The sequence below is a fragment of the Phyllostomus hastatus genome, unplaced genomic scaffold (assembly GCF_019186645.2).
Source record: "Phyllostomus hastatus isolate PE091 unplaced genomic scaffold, TTU_PhHast_1.1 phas_scaffold_60, whole genome shotgun sequence".
Lineage (NCBI taxonomy): Eukaryota > Metazoa > Chordata > Mammalia > Chiroptera > Phyllostomidae > Phyllostomus > Phyllostomus hastatus.
Window position 1 is genome coordinate 10,744,592 of NW_025334038.1, and position 22,031 is coordinate 10,766,622.

At 41.4% G+C, this 22,031-nt stretch overlaps 1 protein-coding gene across 5 annotated transcripts in view; it reads left to right on the forward strand.

Annotated features, from left to right (window-relative positions):
* The window catches only part of MGAT5 (alpha-1,6-mannosylglycoprotein 6-beta-N-acetylglucosaminyltransferase), a 341,618-nt gene that overhangs the window by 215,792 nt on the left and 103,795 nt on the right, over window positions 1-22,031 (forward strand). For all 5 annotated transcript variants that reach the window (XM_045825932.1, XM_045825930.1, XM_045825931.1 and 2 more), the window contains one exon: window positions 5,112-5,245. In XM_045825932.1, coding sequence (XP_045681888.1) covers window positions 5,112-5,245 — 134 coding nt within the window. The remainder of the gene's footprint in view (window positions 1-5,111; window positions 5,246-22,031) is intronic.

The following is a 22,031-nucleotide window of genomic DNA, read 5'->3' on the forward strand; positions in this document are numbered from 1 at the left end:
CAACTTCCCAAGCTTTGGGGGGCTTTTGATAGGTCCACCCCCTAGTTAGACTGATAAACCTCTGTGGTCAAATACCTTCCCCTGTGCGCCCCCTCCTCCAGCAGTCTGGAACCAGAGGGGTAGGGAGGAATGTTAATCCACTTGGCAGAGCAGTGCTGTGGTCCCCTGGGGTGTGAAGCTGCAGCTTCCTGGTGAAGCAAGCAGGCTCCTGCTCCCAGTTTATTAAGCTCAGTGTCTAATTTCCTTTGCTCTCTGTCCCATTAATAACTGGTTAACTACCTAGGTAATAAAAAGATTTTGCATGATATACAGCATAACACTAAATGACATTGAATTATATAATGAAGTTTATTAATTTTTCAGTTTTCTTTCAATCTTTCTGAAAAAGGCTTTATTTGATGTTACCGTCTCTCCAGCTCTACCTTTAACACTGCGTGTGTCTTTAACAAAGTGCGGGTGCTGCGCATTCTGGCCGTCAGCAGGCAAAAGTCCCCTGCTCTTTTGTTGTCTTCCATCCACTGCAGTTGATGCTGGCTTTTACTTATGGTCTGTAAAAGTTTCCAGTACATTTTAAAAGATGGATAAATTTAAATAAGTATTATGTTTATTTAATAGTGTCAGTGTTGCTTGAATTTGGGTAAAAAACTTGATGTTAATACCACCTTTATCAAGGATAGTAAATGTTAGTCTATAATTTAAGCCAACTTCCTAAGAGAACACTCTGAAAATCTTTCAATTGAACGACTTGGAAACCCCTCCACGTGTTTCTTTTCTATTGATACTTGGTAAAGAGATGTTCTCATGTGTTCTTTTAACTTCACCAATAAATGAATCCTTAATGGCCTGAACTAGATTTCTTCACTTCAGGTTAGTTTATAGTTTAATATTATTAACTTTCACTTCCAAGGGTATGCCAGATTGGTAGTCCTTTAGAATTGGAAGCCATGAAACTTCAAAATATTGAGATTCTTGTCAAACAACACAGAGGGGACAACACCAAGTCCTAGAACTTCCTTGCGGTAGCAGTGATTTTCTCAGTGGGCAGTGAAACGCCCCAGGCAGAGGAAAGGGGCTGACTGAGGCGCAACTCTGTGCTTTTCATTGCCTTTGGATACAGTCTCATAGAATAGCAAAATAAAAATTTGGTTCGAGCCTGGATAGCACTCTACCTTTTGCATCAGGTTTTCCCTGGTTTGGGTTTGCTGTTTTCTTGAAATCGTCATGAATCCCAGGCCATCACCTTTGTTCTGTTACGTGGAAATAACAATCTCTCTTCTTGGTCCTTGAGCCATGTAAGTAAACAAATGTGTGTTTTTTTTCTTTTTAGCTACAGCATTAAAAATGAAAGAAAGGCAGTGTGTTTTGTCCTAGCATTTTGCAAATGGCAGGCATCCAATAAACGTGCAATAGGAACTGGCCACAGTGGACACCCTGGACTTGTCCTCACCATTAAGAGGGGCTGTTTGGATGGGAAAATACTCTCAGTGGTAGTATTCAGGTCAATTAAAAAGGAAAATTTCATTATTAAAATGGTCACCATTGATTGGTATTTGATTCTTGTTGAATGAAAAGACTCCATCTCAGGGGCTTATGGTAGAGTGTAATGTAATGTTTATCCCTCCTTGCTTTCGTAAATCAGCTACGTCAATGGTGTTGGTGAGTCACTGGCAGGAGGTCTGACAGTGTGTTAGCCCTGCAGTCTTTGTGGTGTGCTGAAGCTCAGCTTTCATCAGAAGGCCAAGCAGGTTTTCTAAAAAGTTTCTTGCTCGTTTCTTTGCTTTTTGAAGATTAGAAATTGTCAGGGCTGTCTGTATTCATCTTGGTTGATGGTAGATGGTATGAATTCCATCAAGTGTGAAGTTATCTTCTGATTTTTCATTTGGGGCAAACCCTTGAGTCATACTGATCTTGGAAAATGTTGATCTTTGTAAATTCTTTCCAATATATGTAGGGATGCAGAAAACTCAAGTATTTATTTAGTACTTGTATGTGACTAGTGTACTGCTAGGTACTGCAAAACTCATACCTGCTTTGTTTCATGTGAAGCCTTTGCTGAGCATTGAGAATACACAAGACAGTGAAATGCAAATAGTCTAACATGTACTACATCTTACATCAAGCTCCAAATTAGAAAGTAGGCCCTGGCAAGGAGGTTGTAAGCATCCATCTCACAATAGTGTGGCTCAGAGCAGAGGGAATACTCCAGGAGTCATTTGGCATAACTGCAGGAATCCCTGTTAGAAGTAGGCCAGCTGCTTGGGCAGCAAGGCAAGTATCTTTTTAAGTCATCAGTCTGTTTCTCATGCTCCACACACACAAAAGACATTAGAGGAAGGGCATAAATATTAACAACACAAACACAATTCCAAAATCCACATATGTAGAATGTGATTGAAAAAGAAAAGCTATATTAAGCCTCCTGTCATAGAAAGAGATCAGTTTCCTGCTTCTAGTTATAAAACAAACCCAGATAAGCTAAAAACCAGACAATTTCTAAATCAAAGCTTCAAGTATGAGGATGTAGAATTAGTAGTATCTGAGACATGAGAACATTCATTCTTACAGCCTTCCGTTGGGAAAAAGCCCAGCATTACACAGCAAACATCTAGGCACTTGAGGAAAAGTCCGGGCTTCTAGGAGTCAGGCAGCTACCAGGCATCTTTATTCACTGTACTTTATTTTAATTATCCAAACTGAAAATAACACCAGCACAACTCCAAGTCAAAAATAGACTGACAAGCCAAAGCTAGAGAGGAACACACAGTCAATTGCAAATAAGTGGAAGCAGCCACAGCCTCCAAGGCAAAGGATCCTTAAGACAGAGTGCCTGTTTGTCCTGCTGTGCCTGCACACAGTGCCATGGTCCCTGGATTGCAGCTCGGTTCCTCTGGCAGGGGCTGGACCTCCCGCAGCCCCACCTGGCAGTGTGTCCCTCCGTCTCTCACAGCAACCTTCTGTAGAGCTGCCACTATCATCCTTGCTGTTCCCTGAATACTTCCGTCTTCCTCGGAAGAAAATACACAGGCCCCAGTCAGTTCCTTTTGCATCTTTATTTTAAAATGAAAACTGTAAGTTATGTCATGGGAATGTTTTATTAAGAAGAAAAAAAGGAATGTTCTGAGCTGTTCAAAGAGCAGGAAAAACATGCGTGGCCAGCTCCTTGCATCCCTAGCTTTTTTCCTCCTGGAACGTGGACGCCATTTCTGTCTGCCTGTTGGCCGAGCCAGCTGATAACATGTTCTTAGTGATATTTTGAAAAGTGTCACTGTGATGATAGCATGTTGCTCAAGAGCCACACAGGGATCCAAAACAAGGAACTGCTTTCTGAGGTCAGCTTGTATTTCACTTGCGGTTAAGACCGCCCCCTTCCACCTGCCTTCCCTCTTTCTTCTCTTTTCTTCCTTGTCTGGACGAGTGATGGTGATGTCTGATGAGAAAAATCATTACACCAAATTGATAGTTTACTATTGCTCTTTCTCAGAAAACCAGTCTGGTGTTTGCATTTTGTTTTTCTGAATCATGTATTGATGTAAAAATTAAAAAGCTGAAAGAATGAACTTCCTAAAAGTGAGAAAAGGAAGAAACTGAATCAAATACTAAAAGTCATTGCCAGCCTCTGATTCTGAAATGTGGGCTTTAATCTTTATTTACTTTCATGCTTTATTGGTTCAATAAGCACTGTTCAGAAATACTATTGACACATGACAACAGAAAAAGTGCTGTTTTAATTGGCCATTATGAGATAAATTTACATCAGTGTTTTGAGAATCAATCAGTAATGAAATGTCATCAAAATCAATAAATTCTGTTTCAGTATTGATTCCTTTCTCCTGACCAGTGATGCCGTGTGCGCGCTGATGCAGGCTCTACTGGCCACGTGGTCTCCACCTCTCTCACTGCGTGACAGCAGTCACAGGAAATACATAAAGAACTGGGTGTAGCTGTGTTCAAATAAAACTTTTTGAATGTTGAATATTGAATTTCTTATAATTTTCACATCACAAAATATTATTTTTATTGTTTAATATACTATCTAAAAATGTAAAGCTCATTCTTAGCTGGAAGGCCACACAGAAATGGGTGGTAGACACGATTTGGCCGACCCCAAGGCTTTGTTCTAAGACTGGTGGGTCAGCCAAATGAAACATCTTGCTTCCTCAGGCTCTGAGAGGAAGCAGTAGTATTCTCTTATCATCAGCTACGTAAAATCACCACTGCCTAGGAAGCGACCTTCTAAGCTTTACCTAAAAACACATTTAAAACAGAGTATTAAACATACTGTGATTATAAAAATGTGATTATGTGATTGATGAAAATGTTGAATGGTTGTTGAAAGAGATAAGGCATGCCATGTGCTTTGGGCAGAATAAGACTGCCACCTGCATCTGCTCAGGCTGCTATTTCATGATACCACAGACTGGGGGCCTTATAAACAGCAAGCATTTATGGCCCATAGCCCTGGAAGCTGGAAGGCTGAGACAGGGTGCCAGAAGGTCAAGTGAGGGCTTTCTTCCAGGTTTCAGGCTTCTTACCTCCTCACACAGTGGAAGGGGCTAAGGAGCAATGTGGAGTTTCCTTTGTAAGAGCACTTTTTCCATTCATGAGGGCCCCACGCACATGACCTCGTCGTCTCCCAACAGCCCCATCTTCTAATGCCGTCCCCTTTTGGGGATTAGGATTTCAACCTTAATTTTGGGGGGATACAGACCATCCATAGCAACCTCTGAAAAATGGTAGTCCTTTGTTTCTTTAAGTGTTCATTAGGCACTACTGTATGCCCGGTCCTGGCTGGGGTTACAGCAGTGGACATGCACTCTGTGGTTCCAGCTTTCGGAAACTTTGTATTTCACAGGTATTTGACTGATCTTCTGTGATTAGTCAATTAATCTGAAGCAGATATATCTGCTGCATGATCATCCAGACTCAAAAGTCACACATGGAGGTGCTTGGTTATACAACGTATTCTAAAACCTCTCAGTTCCTGTCCAGTAGCATTTCTCATTAAAAGTGTCTGTTCATTTTTGGTAGTGCCTGAAAGAGGGCCTACAGCTTCTACTTCCTGAACTTTGGGTCAAGGTTGTAGTTTTACCCACAGTATATTTTTCTTTCAGATGCATGCTCCGAGTCCTGGACTCATTTGGCACCGAGCCAGAGTTTAACCACGCTAACTATGCCCAGTCTAAAGGCCACAAGACCCCCTGGGGAAAATGGAATCTGAACCCGCAGCAGTTTTACACCATGTTCCGTGAGTATTCGTGTTTCACCTCTGCTTTCCAGAACACCACTAAAGATAAATGGGAAAAGAAATTAGACAGCCATGCGTTTTCGGTTATGACTCCCAGGGCCCCCTGAGCCATAGAAATATGTGTCATTGAACCTTGGCCTTGAGAGAAACTGATTTTTTCTAAATTACAATCAAAAGGCCATGTGAGCCTTTTGTGAAAAGCCTTAGAAATGTTCTGGGGAAAAATGTTCCCATAGGCAGCATCACAAGGAACCACTGGGAAAGGGGCTTGGGCCAACTTTGGGCTGGCAGGCACGAAACCTGCTTCCCGCCACACAGGTGCTGTTTAGGGTCCGCTGGATCAGTGATGAGGAATGAGGTCTTCTGTGTCCACACATTTTCCAAATAATTAAACCTTCATTATTTCCCCATTAAACTTTGTAAGGAAAAAAGTTAGCCTCTATTAAATGGAACCTTTTAGAAACTCAATTTCATTCATTACTGACTTCCTTAACACGAGACCCAGAAGGAGACCTCGCCTTCTCTGTTCCTGGGCAGTGGGCGCACTGGAGACAGTGCCCTGATGGGCCGTAGCGGCAGGCTCTTAGCATTTTTCTGTTTCTGTAGTGGTTTTTGTCCCCCACTTTCACCATCTCTTACTGCTTCTATCAGTTTACCTGCCTCTAGCCTCATTTCCTTCCTAATTAGCTGAGTACTCTGAGGCCAGATTTGTTATTTAAGTCAGTAGCTCTTGGTGATGAGGTGAAGTTTGATTCTGTAAATGGAAGGTCACATGAGCAAAACAGTTCATTGAGACGCCCAAGAGTGGAGAATTCTCATTTTCCAGAATTATCAGGTAATTTTATTCAAGAGGTTTCTATCCTAGAATGAATTATCTAAGAGGTAAATCTATTTCCTTTGTATGGTTGTGACCCAAGGGACCCCTACCCTGCCTTTGCCCATGTGGCTGCCACACCCGCTCATCTGCAGCCACCTGAAGGTGACTTTTTTCTCAGGCTCACTAAGGGTGACAGCAGACACACTGGACTAAGCCCTGGGTGTACGGTATGAGAAGGGGGAGAATTAAGAAGGGTTAATTTTAACAATCCGTTCATGTTTAAATGTTTTTAGCTCAGAGAGATTTGTGAGAGCATGTTATGTGTGTGGTAAACGTGATTATTATTGTTCTTGAACTATATCATCCTGTCCATGGGGCACACTTTAGGGGACAAACTAATATATGGCATGTTCAGTGACAGATGGCTGGTCACCATGGTGAAGCATGTGTAACTTTGAAAGGCTGGGATCAGGTGGTACAAAATAATGTAAGAAGTGACCTGTGTGGTACATCAAATGAAAAAAAATGTTAGCTGTGTCGAAAATGGCCAGAACTGATATGTGTATGCCCTCCATGAGATGGTGTTTTTCTGCATCTAGGGGGTAAAAATAAGAACTTTTCCAGAAAGTGTTATAAAGTTTTCTTTTAGAGTGTTAGAATTCAGAGTCCTGAAAAACCTGTTTTGTTGAACATGAATGGAGGATTTCCACAGTGTTGGTTGATTGAACTGAAAGAAATTCATTGCTTCCAATGTAATTAGAGGTGAAACCACATTAATTCCTGCTAACCTGGGAAGTGTATAAGCATCCTAACAGACTCATATTCAGCAGGAATCAAGGGGAAACGGATGCATATGACAGCCCTTAAAACAAAAAGAAACTATGGCAAAAATAACAATAACACCATAAGCAAATTCTGTAGCAGACAGTTAGTATCACTAATATATAAACAACTTCTAAAACATGAGTAAAAAGTTCTACGATCTAATATGAAAGTGGGCAAAAGCTATTACTGGTTCAGAAAATAATGAAATATATTACTTCAAACATATTAAAACATGTTAACCTCACTCACAATAAACAGAAATGAGTTTTCAGACCGCACCAAGATACCATGTCCCACATATCAAGCCAACATCCGAAAGGTTGCTAGCCTAGCTCTTCCAATAGTGTGGCTCCGGGAAGCCGTCTTTTCCTACCCTGTGGGTGAGAATGCAGTACGGCACCAACTGGGAGAGGGCGTATGTCACCATCCAGCCAAACTATCTGTGCATCTTTCCCTGAACTGAACAGGACTCTATCCCAAAGATATGTGAGCAAAATTTAAAGAGGCACGTGCAAAGGCCATTTATTGCGGCACTATTTATAACAGACAAAGACTAGAGCCCTGGCTGGGTGACTGTGTTGGAGTGTTGTCTCATCTGCCAGGGGGTTTTAGGTTTGATCCCCAACCAGGGCACATAAGGAGGGCAACTGACTGCTGTTTCTCTCTCACATCAGTGTCTGTCTGTGGTCTCTCTCTTTCTCTCTTCCTCTCTTTTTATTTTCATTTTATTTTTTTAAGATTTTATTTATTTATTTTTAGAGAGAAGAAGGGAAGAAAGAGGGAAACAACAGTGTGTAGTTGCCTCTTGCATGCCCCTTCCTGGGGGCCTGGCCTGCAACCCAGGCATGTAATGTGCTCTGACTGGGAATCGAACCGGCAACCCTTTGGTTCACAGGCTGATACTCAGTTCACTGAGCCATACCAGCCAGGGCTCTCCTCCTCTCTTTTTAAAATCAATGAACATATCCTTAGGTGGGGATTAAAGAATAAAATGACTAGAAATACCCCAAATGTTCCTAACAGGCGACTGAGTGAATAACAGGTCCACTGATAGAGTGAAGTGCTGTGTAACTGGGGAAAGCAAGGGTGAGGTCTCCACTGCTCTGGAGGGAGATGTTTAGGATACATGAGGTTATAAAAACCAAAGTGCAGGGCAGCACACATGGTTACTCCCTTATGTAAAAGAAGGGTATGGAAGAGGAACGTGTGAATACATTCATGTGTATGAATTTGCTTGTATTTTCAGAAGAAACAATGGAAGAATAAATAAGCTAATAAAAATGATTATCACTGGAGGAGGGGTGTGCAGAGTCAGGGATAGAAAGTAGGTGTTTTTTAACATACCTTACTTTGACTTTGGAACCATTCATTGTTTTACATAGCTTAAAAAGAAAAATCAAAAAGAGAAAAGCATTCACTAATAAATGGAACAGGTTGAAAAATGAAGCAAACCTAGTGATATATCAGGTTAGTGTTAATCTCTCACACAGAGAAAATAAATGATTTCAAGTGACTTTGAAACAGTCTTTGGACCATACATTTATAGGGGAAACATTTATATTATTATCTGAAAATATTGCAAGTATACTGTAGAAATCAAAATTTTCAGCATACAAGAAAGCAGGAGTACTTAAAGACTCTAATACTTAATGTGAATAGGAAATATCAATATGAATTTATTTTTTTCTCTTTAAAAAGATAGTGTTCCCCAGCCTGGTACTTTGAAAAGGATCAAAAGTAAAGGTGACTCACTAGCAGGCAGTATTCTTAGCACTCAGACTGGGATTCCCTAAATACAATTCCCACCAAAAGGAACCTCCTGCTTAGATAAGTATCTGATTCCCAGTCTAGGGCCGGAAGCATTCAGGATGGGACATCTTGTCATGCCAGACAGCAAGGAAGCTAAGGCAGACCAGCGGGGTGGAGTCAGAAGGAGACAGGAGCCAAAGACAGGTTAGTTAGAGCATCAAAATGAATAATGACTGCAGTAGGTTGAAATCAGACCAATGACAAATAATCCATGAGTCCAGAATCCATGATACTTCAAACAAGAAAAACTCACAAAATCAGTCCGGCACCTTAGCAAGTTGCTAGGACACCTCTTCATTACTCTGAAAGACAAAGGGAAACTCTGCTTTGATCTTGATTTTCTAAGACAAATTGTATTTGAAGACAATCAAATAGTTGATGAGAAAAAGTTGTTAATCATGAGGAAATCACAGCTAATAAATGCAAACGTACCCAAGAATTAGAAAATCAGCATTGTATAAGTCTTAATGAGATAATGGAGCTATGCAGGGATCCTCAATGGTTGAGAAACCCATTAAGTAACAGGTTGGTGGGAAAATTCCTCATGGATGAAGCTGTCTTGAATGGAGGAAATAGGGAAATGAAGCAGCTTGAGATCTTTTATCATGCTGAGATGTGTCAGTTGGAGGATTTGCAGCTGAAAACCAACCCTGTGCCCTGTTTCCAGAGCCTGACCTCAGAGAACTTGGGTGCATCCTGGACAGAGGGGCCCTTCCTTCCCACATGGCAAAGGGGTGGGGTCCAGTCCAGTCCAGCCCTGTCTTTGCCACAAAATCTTTCATTCCCTCACTCTTTAGAGAAAATGTGGCTATTCTAGTGGTCTAAAGTGCAAATTTACTAGTGCTTAGCGTATGGGCTGATTGTCATCATTATGTAATTGATGTATAAATATGCATATGTTTTACAGGTATAATTAGATTGTTTTCCATGGCTGGGCACACAATAAAAAATCTAGAGACCACTGAAATAGAGTGTTGTAGGATCAAGTTGTCTTCGAGTGCACCGGTCTTCTTTGAGATAAGTAGTGTTCTACTGGCATGTGTGGAGTGCAGGGAGAGAATGGGAAGCCTGGTCAGAAAGGGCCCAGCAGGAGGATAAAGAAGGAAAAATGCACCGATGGAAGCATTTTTAGGAGCAGTGAAATGAGGTATTTCTGACCAGAACACATTTGTTCTCAAACATTAAGAGTACACTTTTCACTTTAAAGCTGTTCCTATTTCTCCTCTAATTCATTTCCCAAGTTGGAGGAGTTTCTACAAGTTGGAAAGGCTGGTTTTTCTTTATTGCTTTGCCCCCATCTCAGAATTTCACTGGATCATCCTCTCCATGTATTCTGTTTACAATTGGACAGTTCCTTATGTCAGCGTAGACTGTTTCTGATACCTTCCTAAGCAGCTTCTACAGGGCCCAACTGAGTGGTCAGACAACCTATTTCTACTGAGCATCTTTTTCTAAGAAGCTTAGAGATCTGGTTGTTCATTGCTTAAGATGGGCCCCTCTTTTCTGTTTGTCCACACTCTAGCACAGCCTCTGAGCTAGGTACTGAGGCCTTTATCCTGCCACCAGAGCCAGCTCTTGAAAGCTCAGCTCGGGCCAATCCATTTCTCCTCAGAGATCACAGTGCCTTCTCTTTGCTCTCCGAGTCAGATCCAAAGTTCATAGCAAAGCATTTAACACCCTCGTTTCTCAGTCCCCCTGCCCTTCCCGGGTCCTGGTCCCAGCCTCACCAGAAGGCCTGTTGGTCCTGGAAGAGGCCACCCAGATTCCTCACCATTCCTGCCTCCTTCAAATCATTCTGACAGCAAGATTTTAGTTTTTATCTTCAAGACTCTATTTAAATAACCTCCTCTATCTTCCAGTGAAATTTAAAAAGGAACAACCCTATTACAAAAACAAAGAAAGCCCCTTTCCACCAAAAATGTCTTCTGTATCGTAATGTAAGCATTATTATCTTTTTCTTTATTAATTTTAGGGAGAGAGAGGAAGGGAACATCAATTTGTTGTTCCACTTATTTATGCTTATTCCACTTTGTTCCACTTATTCATTGGTTGATTCTTGTATGTGCCCTGACCAGGGATCAAACCTGCAACCTTGGTGTATTGGGACAATGCTCCAAGCAACTGAGCTACCCAGCCAGGACCATTATTATCTTTTACACACATACATTTTTACATGGGTTTAACACACATACTAAAATTTTGTTTCTCCTTTCCTTCCACTTAAGTCATAGATTTCTAGAACCATTGTTTCCAAGTCTGTTTTATAGTGCATCATGTGGCTAGCTCCTAATTTGTATTTATTTGGAGATTCTTTTGTTATTTCTTATTGAGAATTAATTGTTGCTTTTTTCTGAGCTTGTCAGGGACCTGGCTGACCCTGTAGGTAGACATTATTTCAGCCAGTGTCCTTTAGTCTGCTGTGCATGCTGCCTTTACCTAAGTCCTGAAGACAATCTCTTTTCTTTTTCTCAGTCCCAAACAAGGTATGTTATACTTCAGAATGAAAGAAATCTGCCCATAGATAAGCCATTTACCTACACAATTTAGGAGATAAAAATAAACACTAAGGTGATGCTTGTGCCTTGAGTTACTCCGTATGTAGGTAGTTCTAATTACTGTATCTACTACAGATGCCCTCTTTCACAGCTTCTTCTGGCTCATGTAAAAACACCAGCAGTGGGGAAATATCTTTATCTAATGGAATTGTTTCCTCTCTTTCCCTGGAGACTGGCTGAAAGTAGCAGTAGCAGAGATTGTCAGATTCCTTATTCCTGGTTTCAGGCAAGTTTCATTTCAGACTTATATTTACATCCTCTAGTTGAAAACTTGGAAGAATGTTTAGTAGTCTGTCTGCTTAACAACCATACTATTCATATCACTATCATAAAACATCTTATTTTCTAGCAAAGTCTGGGTGTAAATGTTTATTTTTATTTAATAAACTAATTTTTTGAGTACCTGCAACATTTCAGCTGTCATTCACAATATGAAAACACCAAAGAATTTGCCTTTTGGGTGCTTATGGTCTGTAGTTATAGTCAAGGCTGAGGGATAGTCAGTATTCCTTGGTTTTGTGGTAATTTAGGGCAGAGAAGATGGAGATGTAATGAAGTTGAGTGAAGAACAGACTGGAGATTTGGGAGGCATTAATTTACAGCCTTTCCATTTCATCTCCAATCCATCTCTTTTTTTTAGCAACCCCTCCTTCCCAAATCTCTGAGGTTGTACCTTAATAAGGCCTTAAGAAGTGACTAAGCCTGAGTATATTTGCTTTTTCATTGTGAGAGTGAATTGAAGACTTAGGTTGGAATATTTTGAGATGGTTGATTTTATCTACTTATTCAATATAAGTCTAATGACCATGTACTGTATACCAGGCTCTGTGGGATCGTGAAGTGTCTGCTCTCTGGGTTACTTCTTTATGGGGCAGGAGGAACATAATAAAAAATAAGGCTTTATCATCCTCCACTTGAGAAATTACAGGCCCAGTTGAATGGGGCAGAGAGGACTTCAACATAGAGGAAGAGCATATCCTGTTTGTTCTGTCACTCACTTCTGAGGATGTGTTTTGAAGTGCTGGTTCACAGTAGGGTGACCAGCTGATCCCAGTTCTCGAGTTGAATGGCTCGCATTGTGGGAACACCCTCTGTGCCATGCAAACCAGGATGGTTGTTCAACCCGTTTCCCAGTGAGGAGACATTGTAGAGTGGAGCAGAAGTTTATGTAGAGGATGAGGGAAGAAACGAAGACAACTGACAAACACCCATTCCTTGGGCAAAATCAATGGAAAGGGAAGCAGTGCAGGGGAGTGACTACCTCACTCTATGGTGATTAGAAAATAAAGCCATTCAGTTCTCCAGATGATGCCTCTTTAGTTGACAGAACATCTGTCTAGTGTTGTCTCTCCTTTGAGAATTCTAGGTGAAGTGTTGGAGAAAGAGTTTATGGTCGTCTTGTGAAAAGGCTGCAGGTGAAAACCCAGTTGGTGTGCCAGTTCATCTAATTGGGATTAGGATTTGGTGAGAGAGAGGGGCAAAGTAGTAAATAGAAGACCACCAGCTTTGTGTCTATACTTGACATATGTAACGCTGAGTAGTCCCTATTATTCAAGTTGGGCATCAGAAGTTTAAAGCAATTGGCCCAAAATAGCAAGTGGCAAAGGTAAGATCTGAACAGAGCACTTCACAGCCCACGGTTCATTCTTTCCCTTATGCTCACGGTTGAAAGATTGAAAGATTCGTGTCTGGTCTCATCTTCTCTCTTCCAAATGAACACACCTCGGGAGCCTTTAAGGAGGATGCCAGGTCCTAAGTCTGAACTCCTCATCATGATTCCTACACCATCTAGCCCCTGTCGGCCTCTCTGCTATTGTCTTGCTTCCTCTTTTCAGACCATTCCATATGCTGCTCCCTTGTCCGGAAGCCCCTTTCCTGCACTCCCCATCACTCTGCTCACCCTTTAGGGAGGCGTCACGTCCCCAGGAAAACCTTCCCTCCGTGAGCCAGGCTCTGCTGCTCTGTGGCTCCATCAACCTATGTTCCAGCCCAGAGCCCACTTGGCAGCCTCATGAGCATGATCGCTGCCGCGTCCTCAGTGTTTGAAGTAGTTACGCCACTGGTAATAAATATCTGTTGAATTAATGAATAAAGAACAAATACCCCCAACTACAAAATGGAGTGAATTAAAACGTCAATCAGATCATGACCCTCCTTGTCGCAGGGCCATGGTATCGCGGTACGGGGAGAGGTGAGTCATGCCAGTGGCCTGTGGCCTGGCCCCATAGCCCAGCTGGCCTCTTCCCTTCTCACGTGTCATTCTGTCCCCCTGGTATGTGTCAGCAGGGGTTTTGTCTGTTTTCTTCATTGCTAAAACTTAACACCTTGAAAAATGCTTGGCACGTGGTAGGCATCCAGAAAGTATGTATTGATTGAATTAAGTTAAATTGAATGATAATGTCTGTTCTGTTTCTAGTCCGTGCAACAAGGGTTCTCTTTGTCTCCTCGCAGAGTTTATTTACACAGTCGGGTTTCAAGAGTTGTCCAAATCACATTGGTTACTGTCATTGACATTCTAACTCTTTGAATTTCTCCAAGGAGTTGAGGCTTCCAGCCACAGTTATGTGCCTGATCAGATCAGAATAGTGGCTTGTAGACCAAAAATTTTGCCTGACAAAGCAGGAATTTTAGAAACAAGCCTCTTCTTTGTTTTTCTTTTCATGCAAATGACAAACCTGTTGGCTTCAGCTAAGGGTTAGTTGCTTCCACGTATGATTTCCTTTTTAGGTCCTAACAAGCGAAGGAGCTATTTGTGACTTAAACTGCCTTTTGGCCTTTGACTCGGGCCAGAAGGGCTCTGCACTTGTGTGTGGACCAGTGAGTAATAGCATCAGCCTTGGCAATTTCTTCTTCAGTCTGAGTCTGTTCAGGAGTGATGTCCTTCTAAGGAGTCCATTCCTCCTAAATTGTTTTTTGACACTTGAAGAAATTACTCTAGTGTGCTTCTGTCAACAGTTCAGGCACTTATCTTTTCAACTCAACTGTTTATAATAGGTTCCCTAGCTTGCATCCCAGCCTTCGGTCTCTCTCAAAGACACTGGTATCAACCACCATTTCAAAAAAAAATCAGTTTGGGTAAAATTTAAAGCATAACATCACTCACTATCTATGTACAATTTTTAAGACCAGATCACTACTTGTGTGATGTAACTTTATTTTTCAATAAGTTTTTCTATCATGTCAGTTTCATTATCATGGAGATCAGAATTAACCATGTGAATGTGACAGTAGGCAATATCCTCCTTGTTTCGACAAAATGTGTCAACTTGTTATCCTCCTTGTTTCGACAAAATGTGCAAAACGGTGAGAGAAATGTACAGTACAAACCCAGGACCTAGACTCGACAGTGAACAGTTCGCTTATTCCATGATATATCTATACATGAATATCTTCTCTCCATTCATCAGTTCACCCTTTTTAATGCATATCAAAGAACACTTATCCTTAGATGTTTTAGCATGACATCATTAACTAGAGTTCAGTGTTAGTCACCAAACCAATCATGTTTATTTCTTTGTTATCTATAACATTAAATTATTTACTTACTACTTGTCTCCCCAGCTGAACATAAGCTCAGTGAAGGGAGCCTCTTTCTTGCTTGTCAGTTCACTGGTACATCCCGAACTCCTAAGTTGTTGCCTGGCTTGTAGTAAGTACCCAATAGATGTGCTCATTTTGAATGAATGGCAGTATTTTAAAACCTGTGATATTAGAATTTTAAAAGTCTGTATCATTGATTTATTTTCATTCTGCCAACATCAACTTAGTGACCTAGATAAGAAGACATGTTAATTTATTGGTTCAAAAAATGTATATTGATCACCTATGATATGCCAGACCTGAGCCAGCTTCGGGGATAGAATGATAAGCTGCTTTGAAAAACAGGCTGTGGTTTGGGGGCTTTGTGTAAAGAGCATGATGCTAGAAGTAGTTCAGCCATAGCCTCTGCTGCCTAATAGTGTAGATCTGCCGACAAATCAATCACACCAGCTAATTAGACATTCCTCATTGACTTAATCAGTCATGCATTTAAAAAATATTTGCTGACTTTCTACTATGCTTTGGACTCTGGGAATTTATAGACACATAAAACAAGGCTCAGTCCTCAGAGATCATGGCGTCTCTTAGGGGAGACTGTGACGTGTAATGGAGCTCTAACTCTTCGGGTCTGAGGGGAGAGGTACTTATCTCGGTCTTAGGAAGTTAGGGAACCCTTCACCTGGTAGGTGATGGGAGCTGAGACTTAAAGGGAGAGGGAAGTGATAGATGTGTCACACGCATGGCAGCACGAGACAACATGGAAAAACATGGCATTAAAAACCTCAAAAAGGTTATCATGGAGCAGAGGTATTGGCTGAAGGATGGCCCCAAATGAAAATAGAATGCTAGATGTTCGGGGCTTGCTTCATCCTGAAGGAAGTGAAGGTTTTCAGCAGAAAACTGCTGTAGTCACGTATTTGTATCAAAAACTATCTTGTCATCAACACAGAGGATGGATCAGAGTTAGGGAGCAGAGGAAAAGGGGCAAGGCTGAAGTTACGGGGACTACTTATAGGAGCTACTGCAGAGTTGATGAGGGTGCGATGATCTCTGTGATATTCTTGATGTAGATAGAAAAGCATTGGACGTCCTGAATGTCTTGTGGCAGGGTGTATCAGGCAGGATTTCCATCATATTGACGTGACCACAAGGATTTGTTGGCTCTTGTCACTAGGAATTGTAGAAACTGGCTTTAGGTGGAACTGAATTCAGGACTTGGAAGATAAGCTTTACGGGTTTTGTATCTTGGCTTTGCATGTCTCTGGATTGGCATTTTTCTCAGGCAGGCTGTCCTCACATGGGCACACAGATGACCCCTGTAGCTCTGGGCTTCTACCCTGACAGTCTCGTGAATATAGCAGAGAGACAGTAACTTCATCTATGGCCCTACCACCCTGAACACGCCCGATCTCGTCTGACCTCAGAAGCTAAGCAGCATCAGGCCTGGTTAGTACTTGGATGGGAGAAAGACAATGATTTCAAAAGTAGCTCAACTAGTCCTAGAGCTACTGTGATTGGCAGCACTTGAATCGTAAACCCATCCTTCAACTAATCTGGTCAGGTAGAGTCCCTTGGGTTATGTGTCCTGTCCTTGGAGGCACGGACAGTTGGGGCAGTCCTGGGATCTGGATTCTGCCTGAATGGAAAAGAATATCATGGCCTAGGGAGGAAGGGCAGTTGGTTCCACAGAGTAATGCTGGCAGCCCAGAAGGGGGCATCCCAGCTGATGGAATGAGTTCATGCATGAAATATTGTTCTGCTTTAACAAGCAGTGATGAGCTGTGGTTGTTAACCCAGAGAGATACCTGTGGCACATTGGGTAAGTGAAAAAAGGTCTCCAAAGAGCAGGTATAGTAGGACCCAATTTTTATTTGATCCATAAGTGTAGGAGGAAAGCTCATTAACAGTGGTATGTCTAGGTGGTAAGATGATGGATGTCATCGTTATGTGTGTGTGTGTATGTTTCTAAGTTCTTTATTTTTAAAGTATATTTTATTTGTTATGCTATTACACTTATCCCATTTTCCCCTCTCCCTTATTCCCCTCCACCCTGCATCTCCCACCAGCATTTGCCCCCTTAGTTCATGTCCATGGGTTGTACATATAAATTCTTTGGCTTCTCTATTTCCCATACTATTCTTAACCTCCCCTGTCTATTTTGTTACTACCATTTATGCTTCTTGTCCCCTATATCTTTTCCCCCATTATCCTCCTCTCTCCATCCCAGCTGATAACCCTCCATTTGATCTCCATTTCTGTGATTCTGTGATTCTGTTCCTATTCCAGTTGTTTGCTTAGTTTTTGTTTTTTGTCTTTTTTTAAGTTCAGTTTTTAATAGTTGTGACTTTGTTGTCCTTTTACTGTTCAGTTTTGATCATCTATTTCTTTTTTTGAATTTTAAAAATATTGATTATGCCATTACACTTGTCCCATTTTCCCCACTTTATCCCCCTTCCACCCTGTATACACCCTCCCACCGGCATCCCCTCCCTTAGTTCATGTCCGTGGGTCATACATATAAGTTCTTTGATTTCTCCATTTCTTATACTGTTGTTAACCTCCCCCTGTCTATTTTCTACATACCTTTATGCTACTTATTCCCTGTACCTTTTCCCCCATTAACCCCCTGCCCCACCCTGCTGATAACCCTCCATGTGATCTCCATTTCTGTGATTCTATTCCTGTTCTAGTTGTTTGCTTGGTTTGTTTTTGTTTTTTTTTTAGGTTCAGTTTTTGATAGTTGTGAGTTTGTTGTCATTTTACTGTTAGTAGTTTTGATCTTCCTCTTTTCTTAGATAAGTCTCTTTAACATTACATGTAATAAGGGCTTGGTGATGATGAACTCCTTTAACTTGACTTCATCTGGGAAGCACTTGATCTGCCCTTCCATTCTAAATGATAGCTTTGCTGGATAGAGTAATCTTGGATGTAGGTCCTTGCCTTTCATGACTTTGAATACTTCTTGCCAGCCCCTTCTTGCCTGCAAGGTCTCTTTTGAGAAATCAGCTGAAAGTCTTACGGGAACTCCTTTGTAGGTAACTGTCTCCTTTTCTCTTGCTGCTTTTAAGATTCTTTCCTTATCTTTAATCTTGGGTAACATAATTATGATGTGCCTTAGTGTGTTCCTCCTTGGGTCCAACTTCTTTGGGACTCTCTGAGCTTCCTGGACTTCCTGGAAGTCCATTTCCTTTGCCAGATCAGGGAAATTTTCCTTCATTATTTTTTCAAATAAGTTTTCATTTTCTTGCTCTTCCTCTTCTCCTTTTGACACCCCTGTGATTTGGATGTTGGAACATTTAAAGTTGTCCCAAAGGTTCCTAAGCCTCTCCTCATTTTTTTTTAATTCTTATTTCTTCATTCTGTTCTGATTGAATGTTTATTCCTTCCTTCTAGTGCAAATCATTGATTTGAGTGCCGGTTTTCTTCCCTTCACTGTTGGTTCCCTGTATATTTTTGTTGCACTTTGTATAGTGTTTACTTTTTCCTCTATTTTGCAACCATATTTAACTATTTCTGTGAGCATCCTAATTACCAGTGTTTTGAACACTGCATCTGAGAGGTTGGCTATCTCTTCGTCACTTAGTTCTTTTTCTGGAATTTTGATCGGTTCTTTCATTTGGGCCATATTTTTTTTTATCTCAGCAGGCCTGTTATGTAGTAAGAGGCAGAGCCTTAGGTATTCACCAGGGTAGGGCAACCCACATCCCTGCTTTGTGGCTGTGTATGTGAGGGAGAGGTCCAAGAGGGAATAATGCCACTTGCTCAGCTCTCAGCTGGCTTTCAGTCACTACCCCTGCTACCCACAAACAAATTGAATCCTTCTAGTGCTGATTCCCATGTGGGTGGGTTTCTGTATATTCTAGCACCCTGTGGGTGTTTCTAATGAACTCTCCTTTGAGGCTGGGAGTTTCTGCCACCACCGCAACCCCCATGGGTTTTTACAGCCAGAGGTTTTTGAGGCTTTATTTCCTCATGCTGGAACCCTGGGTTGCATGGTCTGTGTCACTCCCCAGTAGTTCCTCCCAGTTTATTCGCATGCAAATGTGGGACCACCTGTCTACCACCTGCCACCTTGCCCTCCCTGGTCTGCCAGCTGCCACCTTGCCCACCCAGTCCTCCAGCCACTGTCTTGCTTCTCATCCTTTCCAATCCACCTGCCGATCTCCGCCCCTCTTACCAGTCTGAACGAATATTTCTTCTTTAACTCCTTGGTTGTCAGACTTCCATACAGATCCATTTTCTGGCACTTCTGGTTATTTTTTGTTTTTAAACTTGTCCTCCTTTTGGTTGTGTGAGGAGGCAAAGTGTACCTACCGACACCTCCATCTTGGCCAGAAGTGAGATGTCATCTTTATGTTCCCTGTATCTTTCTCTATTCTCTGAAAAAAGTTTTGCACTGAAGGTATATTTCTGTTATAATCAAGGGGAAGAAATACCAACGCTGTTTCTATTTAGGAAAAAGGAAAACTTATGTATTGCAGAAGTCTTGGTAAGAATCAATGAGGCCAGAGCTGAGAAAAGTGAAGAGAGGAAAGGAGTTGAAAGATTTTCGAGAAGCTGACATCCTTGGGGCTTGGTGTTTGACTGGCTAAGGGAGAGCCCAGGTTGGCTGTGCAGGTTCTGCCTTTGGAGACCTGGCAGCAGGTGGTACCCAATCCTAGAGCCACCTGAGGACAGGCCAGCAGACAACATGTTAAAATGAATATTTGCACTTCTTAGAGATTTTGAGGACTTAATGGTGGAAAAACTGACCGTGGAGATTTATGCAATGAAGGAAGAGTCCATTTGACTTAGTAAAATTATTGATTTACATTTTAAAAAAGGATGTTATTACTGCTTGGTAGATATAGTGTGTACCTCATTTATTAAATAGTTGGTAAGCTCTGTGAGGGCAGAAAATCATCTTTATGTTTGAAATCTCTCAATACCTAGAATATAATCTGGTTTGTAAAATAATGCTTTAAAATGTTTGTCACTGAATGAATTATTGAAGCCAAACTAATATTAGTTCTTAGAAGAAGTCATCACCACAATCTCAGGAAACTCATCAAACTAACTTGTCATACACGTGTATTTGTAAAGAGGCACTCCCAAAGTACTTAAAATAATGCTTTTCTTAAAAAGAAAAAAGTTTGCTCCAAGTTATTTTAAGATCATTGTTAATGTTTAGCAAATCCCTCCTAATTTATACAAGTCAGAAAATCAGCTTGGTCCTACATACAAAGAGCATAAGTTGCTCAAGAAACTGAGGTGACAGATTAGATACAGGGTCCAGCAGAAGTATCTCCTGCATGAGTGTGGTTGGTGGGTAATAATATGATGTGATAATTTATAGTTTTCATTTGAACATTTCACCTAAAATGCCATATGGCGTGCTTGAGTGTGATATTGGTACATTACAGAATTACATGCTTATGATTTTGTAATAAACGATTTTGTAATAAAAAGGAGGCATTATTTGTGCTATACCCTGTATTTTTCCCTGGATCTTTCTTGTAACATTATTTTCCTCTGAAGCGTGTTTACCACTATGGTTCAAGAGCCCAGAAAATAAGTTACTTGGACTATGAGGCTATGTATTAGAAGTGCTTTAAGGAGCATGGGCTCTGGAACCACTGGCCTGGCTCTGAGTCCCAACATTGCAGTGTGTGGACTAGGGTGGGTACTGTAACTCTCTCTCTGTGTTCTCACCTGTACAAACATATTATCAGGGTGCCATGAAGATACAATGAAATAGTTACTATAGAATACTTAGCACAGAGGTCAGCTTGTAGTCAGAACTCAAATATCAGCCATTTTTTAAATCCAGACTTGTTTCTCTTCTGGGATGGAGTGATTTCCAAAAAGTACAGGATTTCCTGTGTCCCATTTATAATGGGACTTCTTAAATTTACCTTGAAATATGTAAATACCTTCTCTTAGAAACCCTCTCAATATAGCTAAAGTCTGCGTCACCATTTGAAGGCAGACCAAAAAGACAAACCTTGGTTAAGTTTAGATCTCCTCGAAAGGTCATTTCAGATACCATCAGTCTGACCTTGAGGCTTTTGATTGATCATAAGCAGTTTTAGGATATCACCATGCAGTACCTGGCTGCTGGCCTGCCTTTATTTCCAGATCACCTGCGGCAGAAGCCACAGCTGAGCAGCCCCTCATGCTGTAGCCCTCCAGTGTCCTATGAGGGTTCCATGTTACCTGGGAAGGAACATACAGGGTCTGACCATTGCTCATGAAATGCGGTGGTGCCATTTGTAAGCACTGCTGGCACTTCTCCTTAAGTCTTGTCTGAGGTCCTTAAACTGCACTTGCTCACTGTCAATCCTCAGGTTAACATTTCCAGATAAGAGAAAAGAGGCCTGCCATTTCTCACAAGTTTTTGAATAAATTACGTACTTCCCCTCCTTCTTACTACTCACACCATACACTAGGGAGATCTTTGACCCAAAAATGTAAAGATATATGTCTTTTTTTCTTTTGGGGGTTTGATGGTCATTTTATTTTTGACTACATCTGAGTGTGTTTTAACATAAAATAAAGCCTATCAAGTGTTTTAGATGCTAGATTATTTCTTTTTTTTTATAAAAGTGCCCACATAAGGACTAGAGTACTGAACTGCAGAGACATTCCAAAGCAAGAAGCTTTGGTCACCACATAACTTTACTGACAATAAAAACGTCAGATCCTATTTCAGAATTTTTACAATAAAAAGTTTAACAAAGAAATATTTAAAGTTGTATTCTTCACATTCTGAATACTCATAGAGCCTCTTCCATACCCTATATCCCTTCAAATCCCCCTGACCCAGCTCCTAAAAAAACAAACAAACAAACAAACAAAAAACAAAGAAAAGAAAGGCAAGGATTGCCTCTTGTTGGCAGTAGCACTTATTCAGTAATTTACTTTCCAGCCAACTGCAGCCAGTGCCATTGCCTCTGGGCACTTGTTCAAAAACACAGAAATGCAATAACAGATTGGCCAGACCTAACACAACTCCCCAGTCTCAGCCCTATTATCTCCTTGTGCTGTCACCCCCATCGGGCACAATCCTGGGATCTGGGTGGTGATCAGTCGGGCTTTCGGCCAGTGCTCCCTCCTCCACCTTCACTCACGGCGTTGGGGAGAGGGGCCTGGTCTCCAGGACCCTGGGCCTTCGTTGTGAGGGCTGTTGTGCTGGCGTCCTGCCTGGAAAGGGCTCCTGAATCCTAAGAAAAACAGAACCAGACAAAGAAACCAGCTTCCT